The sequence below is a fragment of the Chenopodium quinoa genome, unplaced genomic scaffold, assembly GCF_001683475.1.
Source record: "Chenopodium quinoa cultivar QQ74 unplaced genomic scaffold, ASM168347v1, whole genome shotgun sequence".
NCBI lineage: Eukaryota > Viridiplantae > Streptophyta > Magnoliopsida > Caryophyllales > Amaranthaceae > Chenopodium > Chenopodium quinoa.
The window spans coordinates 906,771-920,292 of record NW_018745190.1 but is presented as its reverse complement, the minus strand read 5'-3'; the positions used below and the strand labels follow the sequence as shown (position 1 = coordinate 920,292).

At 38.5% G+C, this 13,522-nt stretch overlaps 1 protein-coding gene across 1 annotated transcript; it reads left to right on the top strand.

The window, feature by feature from the left end:
* The first annotated feature begins 918 nt into the window (after positions 1-918).
* On the top strand, positions 919-6,528 carry LOC110710940. Its single transcript, XM_021889275.1, has 9 exons — positions 919-1,337; positions 2,186-2,370; positions 3,388-3,566; positions 4,330-4,614; positions 4,737-4,795; positions 4,905-4,941; positions 5,088-5,159; positions 5,338-5,659; positions 5,857-6,528. Exons 1-9 carry the CDS (start codon positions 1,223-1,225, stop codon positions 6,319-6,321), a joined length of 1,719 nt encoding a protein of 572 aa, XP_021744967.1. The 5' UTR covers positions 919-1,222; the 3' UTR covers positions 6,322-6,528.
* The last annotated feature ends 6,994 nt before the right edge of the window (positions 6,529-13,522 follow it).

Genomic DNA, 13,522 nt, shown 5'->3' with positions numbered 1-13,522 from the left:
AGCCTATTATGTTCAGCTTAATTTCAGTTTAGTTCAGTTCAGTTCCTAATTTCCTTCTCTCATAAACAATTCATTTAAGCTCTATTAAGTTCAGTTCAAGGCATGTTAAGATTTACAAAAAACAACTTAACTGAATTGAAAATGATTGAGGCTGAACTGAACTTGACTGTACTGAACTGAATAGAGCTGAAATAAACTGTTTATGAGAGGAAAAAAAAAATAGGAACTAAACTAAATTGAACTAAACTGATTGAAACTGAACTAAAAATAAGCTGGACAAAACAAGTCTACCTTTAACCCAAGCCAAACTAATCGAATCTGACTCAAGTATCCGAATTGACACCTCTTAATCTTTAATACATACAATATGTATTAAGTCTTGACAAAATGTACTCCCCCCGTTTTTTTATTTGCATCACTTTCCTTTTTGGGGTGTTTTTTTTTAAAATGCATCACTTTTATATTTGGTAACTTTATACTATATTTTATCATTGCTCTCTCTTACTTTAAACCCCACTCAATTTATTTTATCATTTCTCTCTTTCATGGTCCCCACTAATATAATAAAAATACTACGTATCTATCATCTCTTACATATTTTCTCTTTCATGGTCCCCATTTTATTTTTACAATAATAATTTATTTACCCACTAATAATATTATATTACTCTCCTAAAACTTTGTGCAATCCAAAGTGATGCAAATAAAAAAAAAACAAAGAGAGTATACCATAAATCTGTAACACTTAAAAAAGCAGGATGGAATATTATTTAATAAAATGACCCATTTCACTGTGGATGACCGCATTCCCACACAATCCCATCACACCAAATTCACACAATTTGTCAGAAACTTTGCGCTAAATTACTTAATTAACGCGTCCATCATTCTTACTCCATTACTTTACTTTATTTTACTTTCTTCATTCATTTTCTCTCTCCTATTTTTTTAATCACCTTCACATGTTTATAAAAAGCGTGCAATTGCAATACTTTCGCACTAAATCTAGTCTTCAAAAGCAGCCGTATCAACTAACACCTCCTTTTTTACTCTGCCAAAATCTCAATCTCATTCGTTTTCTTAATGTGAATGTAACTCAATAATATCATTTCAATGAATACCAAATCAACGTAATATTTTTGTTTTTTTTCCTCATTTTATGTTTGATCCATGATTCTTCATTGCCGAGTAAAACGCTGTGATTTGCAGAGATTCTGCAAAAATGAAAAGTTCGGTTGTTCTTTTGTTTGTTCTGGGTTGTTCAATCAGCTGGGTTTCTTTCGTTTCAGCTGGCTTCAATCATCAACAATCTATCAACCCCATCAACACTATTTTGGGTAATTATCATATTATTGAATTATTTGTTCATTTTGTTTTTCTGGGTTTTTGTTAGATTTCATTTTTGTTGTTGATTTTTTAATATTATGTGATTTTCATTTTGTTATTTGGGATGTGGGTGTTGTTCTGTTCTTGAAATGGATTTTTCTGGGGAAAGGGTTGTTATATTATTGGTTGTTTTGCTTTTTGTTCTTAGTAGCTTAGATGAACCTTTTCCCTTTTTTGGTGATTAATTGCATTATTTTTTTGATGATACTGCTTAGTTTAGCTCTGTATTATTGTTTCTTTCAAATCAAAAAAACAAAAAGCTCTGTATTATTGTTAAAGAGATTGTGTCTTTTCTTTTATTATTTTATTTTATTTATTTGGGTTGTTAAATTCATTTATTTGAGTGCTATTTTGGGATAACTTTAATGCAAACAATTTCTATAATTTATTCAAGACAATGTGGGTGTTGTTATAATGGTATCAGTTTCGTATGGAATAGAGTAATTATATTGTTACAAAAGGAAAGGAAGGTTAACAGAAACAAAAAGGTTGGAATGTAGCAATCAAGTAATAGATAATTTCTGTTAATTACTGGAATTTGATGCATCTACCTGATCAACTACCTTAATTGCCAATCATTTTCTAGATATGGTACATACTATTTTCTTGTTCAATAATCATTTGATTTTCTTTCGGATCGATGCCGGGAAATTCTGTTCTTAGTTGTAGTATGCCTTTGCCTTACTCTTACTCTTCCAAGTATGTTGTTGTACTATCATGAGATGTTGTATTATCATGGTGATGTTTTGAAGAACATTGTTCTTAATTTGATATTAAGCTAATTATTTAAATTATGCAGGCAATCAGAGCTTGGGTCCTTTGAAAGATGGAATCTTAGGCCAAGCCCAAGCACCGAGCCCTGCGTATGATGAGCCTAAGATCCCTTTGGTGTTGGCCGGGAATCGAACCAAGAGACCCGATATACTAAAAAAATTTAGGATTTATCAGGATGGATGGGACATATCAAATAAGCATTACTGGGCTGTAAGGACTTGTTCATTTTCTTTATCATAATTTATTTTTGTGGTCTCATTGTTGTTCTGTTCAGATTTTGATGAATTTAATAATATAAATTTGTTTTTGATTGTTTGTATGCTTTGTTTATGTTCGTTTGTGAAATATTTGGTTTCTGAGTGTATTTGTTATGGTCTATTAGTACCTTATCACTCCTAAAGTGCTGACGTCCCAGAGTTGTTTTAATACTTTTGTGTATGTCTGAGAGTCTGAGACTTTAGTCCTTAGTTTTGTAGTTTACTAGTTTAAAATGATCTAATTTTAACTAATCCAGATTCTGTTTTGTTCTGTTTTCTTTGTTTGTAGGGGGTGTGAACAAATGTTTATGTCATTGTTTCTTTTAGTTTTCCTTTCTCGTAATTCTGTTTGTCACTGAACACAAATATTCTTTTATGAAATGTTACATCAGTAGGATGACACTTGATTATTAAATGTTACCGTATAAAAAAATTTCTGTAGTGGGGTTGTTTTAAAATTGTTCATCAAAGATTAGTAGTTTCAGAATTCTTATTAACAAATAACTTTGACATGGACATTAATTTATAGTTTCAGTTGCACATGCTAATAAATTTTCATTTTTAGATCTAGATCTTTGACTATATTAGTAAAGACTTGGATTGTGAACTAAAACCTGAAAAATTTCTCATGGTACAATTAGCTGTAAAGATTTTATATTTTGTAGAATGTACAATATGCAGTAAATGTTTGCATCGGGTATTATTTATGCCAAATCATTCCCGGTTGAGGAAGTCAAGGAACTAATAATGTAAGACCACTAAAAAAAAATATAATAATTCATTTATGGTAAGTTGACTGTTGAGTACGGATGACTGATCTGTCCCCTAAAAATATGATTTTAACACATGAATATGTGAAGGTCATTGATGGAAGATTTAATTTGAAGCATGTGTAAACTTTAGACTTCTTCCAAGCTTGACATGTTGTATTGCTGTTAGAGTCACTCTTAATCTGATTTTTCTCCTGCAGTCTGTCGCTTTTACCGGTGCTGCTGGTTTCATCATCACGCTCATATGGTTGGTTTCCTTTGGTATCACACTACTTGTTCACCATTGTTTTGGGTGGAGGATAAACTTCAAAGGGAAAGGATCAACTCCTTCCCAAAAGATTCGTCTTGTGCTGCTAATTCTTTTCTCATGTGCCTCCATGTAATGACTTGAACCCTTCCAATCAGTTGTTTCAAATTTATTGTTTCAGTTTTGGTTAAGAATTTCTCTCATACGTGTTTCTATCATTTGAGTGTGTCTTTTCCATAATGTTGCCTTCTGTGATTTTATCTACCAAAGAAAATGAGCCTGCAAAGTTCAAACATGAGTGAAGTATTTGGCCTTCATAGTAGTTTTTTTAATCAAGTATTATTTACACAAATAATGTGTGAAGTATATAACTAAGAATCCTTTATTATATTTCATTTCTTTTGAGTTTTGACCCTTTTGTTGCCCACATTATAAAACTCCCTATCCAAGGTCCTAGTTTGTGCTTTTATGCTTTATCGTTTTGCCCTTAATATGTAAATTTAGACAAATTTGCTGAATTATGAGTGTCGGGTTTGCCTGTGTACAATTCATTTTATAATTAATTATATCCTAGAATTTCAGAGGGAATTTTTGCTTGGGGATAAAAAAAGAAACTAATTGTACTTATAGACAGTAAAAGGCTTAATGTCCTGGCAGGAAGTAAAAGAATTTGGAAGGCCGCATGTAACATTATCATACTTTTACGTAATACTACGTAGAAAGTATCGGATGCTTCCAGCTTTGCTTTGCATTTATGGAACACACTACTTATCTCTGATTAACGGTGCAAGATAAATAGGGAATGCTGTGTTTACCTCTCAAACTTCTGATGCTTCTTTTATTTATGTTATATCTAAAGCCTCATCCTGATTTACTCTGATGATTTCTTATACAGGGTGGGCTGTATTCTTTTATCAGTTGGTCAACTTGAATTTCATAGTGAAGGCTTGCAGACATTGAAATATGTTGTAAACCAATCAGACTACACAGCTCTAATGCTAAGAAATGTGTCAGAATACTTAACTCTTGTAAAGTCTGTTGATGTACCTCAGTTCAATCTGCCACAGAGTACCATGCAGGAGATTGATGAGCTGAATACACGCTTGAGTTCTGGTGCTGACACATTAACCGAGAAAACTAATAAAAATTCCGTAAAAGTTAGAAGAGTCTTCAATACTCTGTATGAACTCATATACCCTAATTATTTCACTTTCACATGAATTTTAAGATTATCATGTTTTAACTGAGGGTGTTTTTAACACATTTTATGTCCTGACGCTCTGTTCTTATATCTTGCTGCAGACGATCAGCGTTAATTATTGTCGCTTCTGTGATGCTTGTTTTGGCTATTTTGGGTCTGGGTATGTAAATTTGGTGACATGCATTACCTTTTGCTATTTCATCTCTATGATTGTTTGATTTCAGGGGTCACATAATGCTTTTTTTTTTTTTTTTTTTTGGGTTGTGCAGTGCTTTCTCTCCTCGGGCACCCAAATGTGATTCACATGTAAGTCTTTGCAGCATCATTCTTTTTTCCTTCCTATCACCAGCGTACATTTATTTTTTTTACAAAAATGGTTTCCATTTCTGTTCTCTCTATATCGTTGGTGGCCTGTTTCTTTTATGCTAATATGTCTCATACCTGGACTGCAGATTCATTTTCAGTGGATGGATACTTGTGGCGGTTACATTGACTCTTTGTGGAACATTTATGACCTTGAACTCGTAAGTTATCTGCCAGAAACTCTCTTTTCATTCCTTCTTTGAAGTTTAGAAATGACGGAACCATGGTTGGAAATTCAAGCTCATCTTGAGACAATTTCTATTCCACTTCCATAACTTCTATCATTATTGTTTGCACTCTAACTAATAGTCAATGGAATGAACTTGCTATGTGATTCAGTGCTATTTCAGACTCGTGTGTGGCAATGCAAGAGTGGGTAGATAATCCTCGAGCTGAGACAGCTCTTAGCAACATTCTTCCATGTGAAGATGAGAGAGCAACCAACCAGACACTATTTGAAAGTAGAAAAGTTGTTGGCTTGCTTGTAAACACTCTCAATACGTATATTTACACTGCAGCAAATACGGATCGACCACCATCTGATCAATTCTACTACAATCAATCTGGACCTTTGATGCCCCCTCTTTGCTATCCTTATGACGATAAAATGCAAGATCGTGAGTGTTCACCTCAGGAGGTGTCTATGGCAAATGCTTCTACGGTATGTATGCTATATTGCCTTTGTTTATTTATTCGCACTCGTACAATGCACTAAAAAGCTTCAGGCCTTTTGGTCTCTAGGATGATAATTTCCCGCTTATGGCACTTTAAATTGCAAATATGGAGGTGTTATAATGATGTTAACTCTACACTACTCTGAGGTAATAATATGAAAATTTCACCTGAACCTTACTACAGGTGTGGGCGAAATACATCTGCACGACATCCGTGGATAATAAAAATTGTACAAGTGTAGGCAGGCTGACTCCAGGGGTATATACTCAACTGGTGCTGGCTGTGAACGCAAGTTACGCTGTGCTGCATTACACCCCTGAGATGCTTAACCTTCAAAACTGTAATTTCTTGCGGGAAACATTTATGACAATTACATCGAGATTTTGCCCTCCTTTGGAACATAAACTTCTGATTGTGATTATAGGTTTGGGATTTATATCAGCTGGTATAATGCTGTGTCTCATTCTTTGGTTAGTCTATGCAAACCGCCCCCGAAGGGAGGAAGCGTTTGTGAAAACCCCATCAATAACAGGCTCAGGCAGTTGCAATGGGCTGAGCAACCGCCATGAAAACAAGGATGGTCGTGTTAGTATGGTATCTTTTGTAGTAACATCTCCAGCTAGAGTTGTTCCAGATATAGAGAAATAGTTCATTGATCTGAGATTTTCTTCCCACCTTCCAATTAATGATAGAGAAACCAAGGCGGTGCCATTTGTTAAACATCATCTTGAGTTTGTGGTTGGTTGGAATTGTATGATTATTGTATATTGTATGGGAATTTTGTATAGTATATTGTTTAATAATAGAAATGAGCTACGATTCTTGTATTCTACTACGTATAAAATATTTCCACTGTAAAATCTGGGCGTAAGCAGGTTATCTATATCAGGCTATCAGCTGAAATTAGCTACTCCCTCCGTTTCACAATGATGTTTTTGTTTGGAATCTTTTTACTTAATAAAATAAAAGAGAATCTTCTAAATTTCTCTCAATTTGCATAAACAGCAATATCATTATTATGAAACAGAGGGAGTACATTATAACATTGTATGTTTTCATCTCATCTCTTGGCCTTCTAAGCGCTAGAGAATTCTCTACATCGTGTGTTGAAGCTAAATACCGAGGCAGGCAAATGTTGATATTGAATTGTATTGACTCCGTTATTTCTTACTTCTTCATTGTCCTCTTGGACAGGGTACTTCGGTTATAGATTGTGAATGTTAATCTAGCAACCAGCAATGAAGCATAGGGATGTCTGGATAAGTATATTCATTTCATTCAAAAGTTGGATTTGATTACAACATTTTCTTTTGTCATCGATTTTGATTAATGGCAACACTTATTTATTTGTCTATTTAATTAGGAAATTTTGTCTAGAACTACTCTAAAGATAGGGTTATTTATGAACAATTACCCATTTTTTTTTCTTATTGTATAGAACTACCCGAAAATTATAAAACGTTTGGGTTGCACTACCCATTAACGTTTTCCGTCCAATTAAGACGTAATTAGGCCTAATTTTTCACTTTTCCGCTTAATTAACTCCCCTAAATACCCTAATTACCTTCTCTCTCATCCCTAATTAACTTCCCTCAATTCTCACTCAAAAAATCCAAGAGCATATACTCAATCAATTGAACACAAATTCTCAATTATTCATGTTATGTTTCACACTTACCTTTTAATTCATTGTTTGTTGTATTTGTTTACAAATTTTAATTGAGCGCAATTAACACAATTACAGTGTAAATTAGTGATTTGGATTAGGGTTTATGGGTTCAAAAAAATTGGGGGTTTTGATTTTTAAGGTTTAGGGGTTTAATTGAGTTGTAGGTTTTAATTATTTTGACTTTAAGATTGATTTAATTGCATTTTAATAACTAATTGGCCATTGTAATTGGTAGGATATCTAATTGGCCATTGTAATTGGTAGGATGTCTATATTTGAGGGTTTTGATTTCTAGGGTTTAGGGGGAGTTAATTAGGGAGGGGAGAAAAATAATTAGGGGAGTTAATGAAGTGGGAAAAGTGAAAAAGTGGGTCCCATTAATGTTTTTTTTGACGGGAAACGTTAATGGGTAGTGTTTAGGGTAATTTTACCCCGCCACGTGGTCCAATCAGAGGATGACACGTGTCAGCCTCAGGATAGCCCAAAGTGGACCAATCCCTGCTTGACACGTGTCATTCCAGAAATTAGGGGGAAAATGGCGGCCTTCAGGCCCAAATCCCGAAAAAGCCGCAATGCGGCGCAGCCCACCAATGATAAGGGATCAAAGACCTAACCAGGGGCACAAATCCCGAGGACCCTATAAATAGGGAGATTTCCCTCTTTTGGGGGGCACGTTTTGACCATTTATTACACTCAGTCCCTGTGATAGAGACATCTGAGCTTAGAATCCGAGCAGATACCCACCTAAATTTCCGCACCTTTTTCTCTCCCTTCAAGTTACTAACTTGTTCGTCGGAGGCGGAGCACCAACCAACCGGTGCCTCCGTTTGTTTTGCAGGTACAGCTCACGCCGGATCAGTCTTCGTGTTGTAACTCTCCCGAGGGACAAAAACACCCAAAACATTTGGCGCCGTCTGTGGGGAGAGTACCTCGAAGATGGTTCAAGAGTCTGTACCACCCCCTAATCGTCTGGGCGATGACCCAGAAGTCTTTACCGACCATGAGGATGAAGATCCTCAGGTCGAAAATTTTACAGCCGATGATGGCTCTCTTAGAACCAAACGCATCCGGCCCAGAGACACTCTAGAGCGGGGTGCCTCCCAGGCGGGTGCAAGTCGACCCCCTGGTCAGCCGGAAGGGGAAACCCATCCGGCATCTGGATCAGCACCCGTCACCCGAGATGAACTCATGAGATTCATGACAAGTTTCAAGGGTGAAATTAAAGAGCTGATCACCCAGAGCCGGGCTGGCCCAAGTAAAGGTCAGTCGGCCAAGAAGACTCCTCTGGAAAAGAGGAAGTCAGTTAGAGAACGTCAGCCCACTCCTCATCCAAAGGAGAAGGCAGCCGGGACCATTGATTGGTAAAAAATTCTTCTTCCTAAGAGGAACAACAACACCCGCCAGACACAGCAGCCGGTGGGAAGTAAAAAATCAACTCCTGATGCCCGGGAAATAATCAACCGAAAGAGGAATCAGCAGCTATCTGAGTTGGCTACAACGTCGAATTTTCCAGACAGCTTCAACAACACTTCTGCAGGGAATGCACTCTCCCTGCATGAGAGCCAGACAGGCGGTAATACCGTCCATTCTATCCCTCAGATGATTGGAGCTGTACCTGTAGACACCCATTTGTGTCTCCCCAAAACCAAACCCAGTGATGAGTGCCTTTCACGTCGAATCATAATCGAATGAAACGAAAGTGTGGAAAGGTCTAATGTTGCGGAAAGTTTTATTTCTTTTCTTTTTTCTCTGTTTTTGAAAACTTTATTTTAAGAAAACAGCTAATCCAGTTTTGTTGGTCCATGATATGGGTCCAATAGTGGTGTAGTTGGATGGGGCTTGCAAAGACCTTTCCAACGATATATTATAAGCCCAATTCCGATGAATATTGAGGAAGTTATGACCAATTTACTAAACTGGGCCCGGTTTGAGCTTTAAGTACGGCCTAATGATCTAGGGGAGGGCCTAATATAATTTATCATTCCTAATGTAATTAGGAATGGTTTTAGTCTTCTAGAACATTCTAGAAGGTCTTATCATTCCTAATTCAATTAGGACTCTTCAGAGTTTTAATCAAGATTAAATAGCATTTTCGAAGAAATTATATTATTTTATCTTCCAGTACGGGAAATTTATCAGATTTTCGAAAACGCGTTGAAAAACAGTTTAGCGTCCAACCCCAGGCCTTGGCGCCTGGAACCAGGATTGGCGCCAGGCGCTAGCCATTGGCGCCTGGCGCTAGCCACTGGTGCTGGCGCCAACTAGCCAGGGCTGGCGCCAATGTTGTTTTACGATCTTCAGACTCTGTTTTGTTAAATTATCTTTTTTGGATGATTTTCTCTATAAATATCGTATCAAAAACTCCGTTTTCAGGATCATCTACAACCAAGATTCACCAATTATCATCAAGATTCATCAAGAAACATCATCTATCATCAACTCTCCTCATTCACAAATCATTCATCAATTAGCATTCATCTAATTCTTTTCTTTCATTCATCTTTCATTCATCAAGTTTCAATAACATTCATTCTTTAGAATTCTCTCTTTAAATTCTTTCTTGCTTTTTCATACAAAATTCCGCATTCACAAGATCTTGATACACCTAGCCATATTCGAAGTTGCCTTCGCCCTAGACGTGAAAGGTTTTAATTTCTGAGGGTTTGGTCCCAAATCTCTCTTTCAATTATTTAATTTAATTGCTTTGATTATTATTTTCCTTGAAGTTACTAACGTGTGTATTTTGTTATTAGAAAGAGGTACGAAGCATCAAAGTAAGTACTTTAATTGATTTATTGATATTATGATGTAGATATCATGTTTATATTGTTATTATGATATTCCTAGTATCATGTCTAGGGTAATTTTAATATTAAATATGATTGTTGTGATGCTTCATATGCTCTTCCTGATATTTATGATTGCTAGTATCATGTTAGGGCTAAAGATTTGATTTTTATTGTTTAGTGACATGCTAGGGTTTGTTATTAATCTTGTTAGTATCATGCTAGGATCTTGCTATGCTTTAACATGATCATGATTATCATTATTTATGATTGATATTATTATTATTATTATTAATGATGTTATTTATTATGTTGCTTGATATGTATTATATTTTATATTGTTATCGCCTGATCACCTTTTATGCATGTTTAAAGGGAATTTGTACTTGTAATCACGCTTAATAAGATAATTAATAATCTTGTTAGGTTAATTTTGATTATAATTCAAGTGATCGCCAATAATAGTTTATTTGTGCATTAATATTCAACCAACATAGATTAAACAGGTTTAGGGTTAATCCTATTAATTGCATGTTAATCAGAAAGCGCACATGAATACGACCAGAATAAAGTAGAGGCCTATTATTAAGGCAGGTTCAATCTTTTTTAGGTTGGATTTGTACCTTCATCCCCGAACCCTTATTTGGTTCATGACCTTATGGAGTTGACGATCTCTTGGATCGTTAAGGGGTGTAACCTTCACCTCGTGAACGGTTTACAAGTTCCTTAAAAACTTGTTGGCGACTCTTTTGCTCTATCTTCTTCCCTTTTGGACGCCACCGTACTTTAGTGTATGATCACAGTGGGGTTCGAGCTAGTGGGATTAAGGCTTGAAATTATTCCCTACAGTACCGTATGTGCCTACTCAGGCATACGGACAATATCCTCCTCACTTCATGCAGCCGGCTCTCTTCGGAGGTCAGGCGGCATATCAAAATGTCCAGCCACTGGACTGGCAGCTCCGTCTGATACGCCTGGGTGAGCAACCTTTTGCGTTCACCCGGGAGATAACCGAGGCGGCACAGCCAACCAAGATTAAGAATGTGTTGGTGGGTACCTACGATGGTACTACCAACCCAGAAGATCACCTTATGGCATACACCAACCTCATGTACTTGCAGGGGTTGGATGATGCCACTTGGTGTCGTTGCTTCCCGGCTACATTGAAGGGCATTGCCAACCAATGGTTTGGCAACTTGCCAGCCGGGTCCATTGATAATTTCAGGAAGCTCGCTTTCCTGTTTGCTTCCAACTTCTCAATGAACATCTCTGCTAAGAAAACAAGCCTTGATCTGAGCACTGTTAGACAGGGAGAGAGAGAAGGGCTGCGCTCATATGTCAGGCAGTTCAATATGATCAGAATTCAGATTCAAGGATTGTCTGATGAGGTAGCTTTTACAGACTTTTTCAAGGGTCTGAGAGATGGTTCGACCTTTAAGTTCGACCTAGTCAGAAAAGGGGCTTTTACCTTACAGGCGGCCCTGAGGGAGGCGGAAAGCTACATTCAAGCTACCGACCTCTGCTCGCCTGGTAGCCAGTTGGACTCCAAGAAGTCCGATAAGAAGAAAGACAGCCGGCCTGCTCAGCCGGCCAAAAATAAAGAAGAGAGCAAGAAAAGAAAAGAAATTTGGGCGGTTAATGACTCTGACTAGTCGTCCCAGAAGAAAAAGAAAGAGTTTAAACAGTACGTCCCCAAGTACGAGTTTAATAAAGACTGCAACTCCATCCTCATGGAGGTAAAGGACCGGCTGTCCATTGAAAAGCCGAATCCAATGAAGAGTTCTGTTCAGTCACGGAACAAAAATAAATTCTGTCAATTCCATGAGGAGGTTGGCCATGACACCAACGACTGCTTTAGTCTTCAGCGGGCGTTGGACCGTCTGGCTGACAAAGGGCTGTTGAAGTCCTACACTTCTAAGTCCCCAGCCGGGGCAAAAAAGAAAAACAAGGGTCAGTCCTCCAAGACTACCCCCAGCCTGCTAGTAGCTCGGATACTGACAAGGAGTCGGTCTACACAATAGCAGGCGGGTTCTCATGTGGTGGCCCTACCATCCGGGGCACCAAGAGCCATCTTCGAAAGATGGACAAATATGATGATGAGCAGGCGTCTGCAAGCTCCTCCTTCCCAGACGTCCTGATCATTGAGAAGGACAGGGGCAGCGTCCGCCGTCCGCATGATGACTCGGTTGTCATTGAATGTAAGGTGGCCAACCAGCTGGTTGGACGGATCCTTATTGACACCGGCAGCTCCTCAAACATCATCAGCCTCTGGTGCCTGCAAAAGCTGAAATAAAACGTCAGCAGCATGCATCCGGTCACCCACCCCTTGGTTGATTTTGGGGGTGGGATGGTCTACCCAGCCGGAAGAATTGACTTACCCATCCGGCTGGGAGAGAAAGGCCAAGGACGACATATTGTCGTCAGATTCTTGGTCGTTGAGGAGTTGACCGCCTACAACATTATCCTTGGTCGGCCAACCCTCAACGTAGCCAAGGTAGTAATCATCCCGTCTCTCATGCTCATCAAATATGAGAGGGATGACGGCACTGTTGGTTCCCTGAATGGGGATCAGAAGACGGCCCGAGAGTGCTATCTCTCAGCCGTCAGAGACACTGTGGCCCCAGAAGGCCAGGAACCAATAGAACTTGACAATGTCAAGGATGCCGACCCAGCACCTGCCCCACCAGCAGCCGGGAAGAAAAGAATGGTACCTCTGCTGGTGGAGGTGAAGAAAGAGAAAAAATAGCAATCATTGACCGGTGAACGGTCAGAAGAGCTCCGTCCCAAACCGGCTGGTGAAAATATTGATCTCGTTCTGGATTACAGCCGTCCAGAACGTAACCGGTGAACGGTCAGAAGAGCTCCGTCCCAAACCGGCTGGTGAAAATATTGATCTCGTTCTGGATTACAGCCGTCCAGAACGTACCGTAAAGGTTGGGACGGTTGCTCATGCTACCTTAGGTGCAAGCTTGCACCTTCTACTGAAGGAATTCAAAGACATTTTTTCCTTTGAAGTGGAAGAGATGCCAGACGTCAGCCCGGATCTCGCTGTCCACAAAATCGCCGTGGACCCTAAAAAGAATCCCATCCGGCAAAACAAAAGAAACCACGGCGAGGAAAGAAGTCAGGTGGCAGCTGCCGAAGTCAAAAAGCTGCTAGACGCCAGGTTCATTCGGCCATGTAATTTTCCCGACTGGGTGGCCAATGTGGTCCTTGTTAAGAAACCGAATGGGACCTAGCGCATGTGTGTTGATTACACAGACCTTAACAAAGCGTGTCCAAAGGACAGTTACCCGCTTCCAAAGAGCGACAGTCTGGTCGACTCCACAGCCGGTCACGCCTTGATGAGCTTTATGGATGCCTACTTCGGCTTCCATCAGATACCCCTATGGAA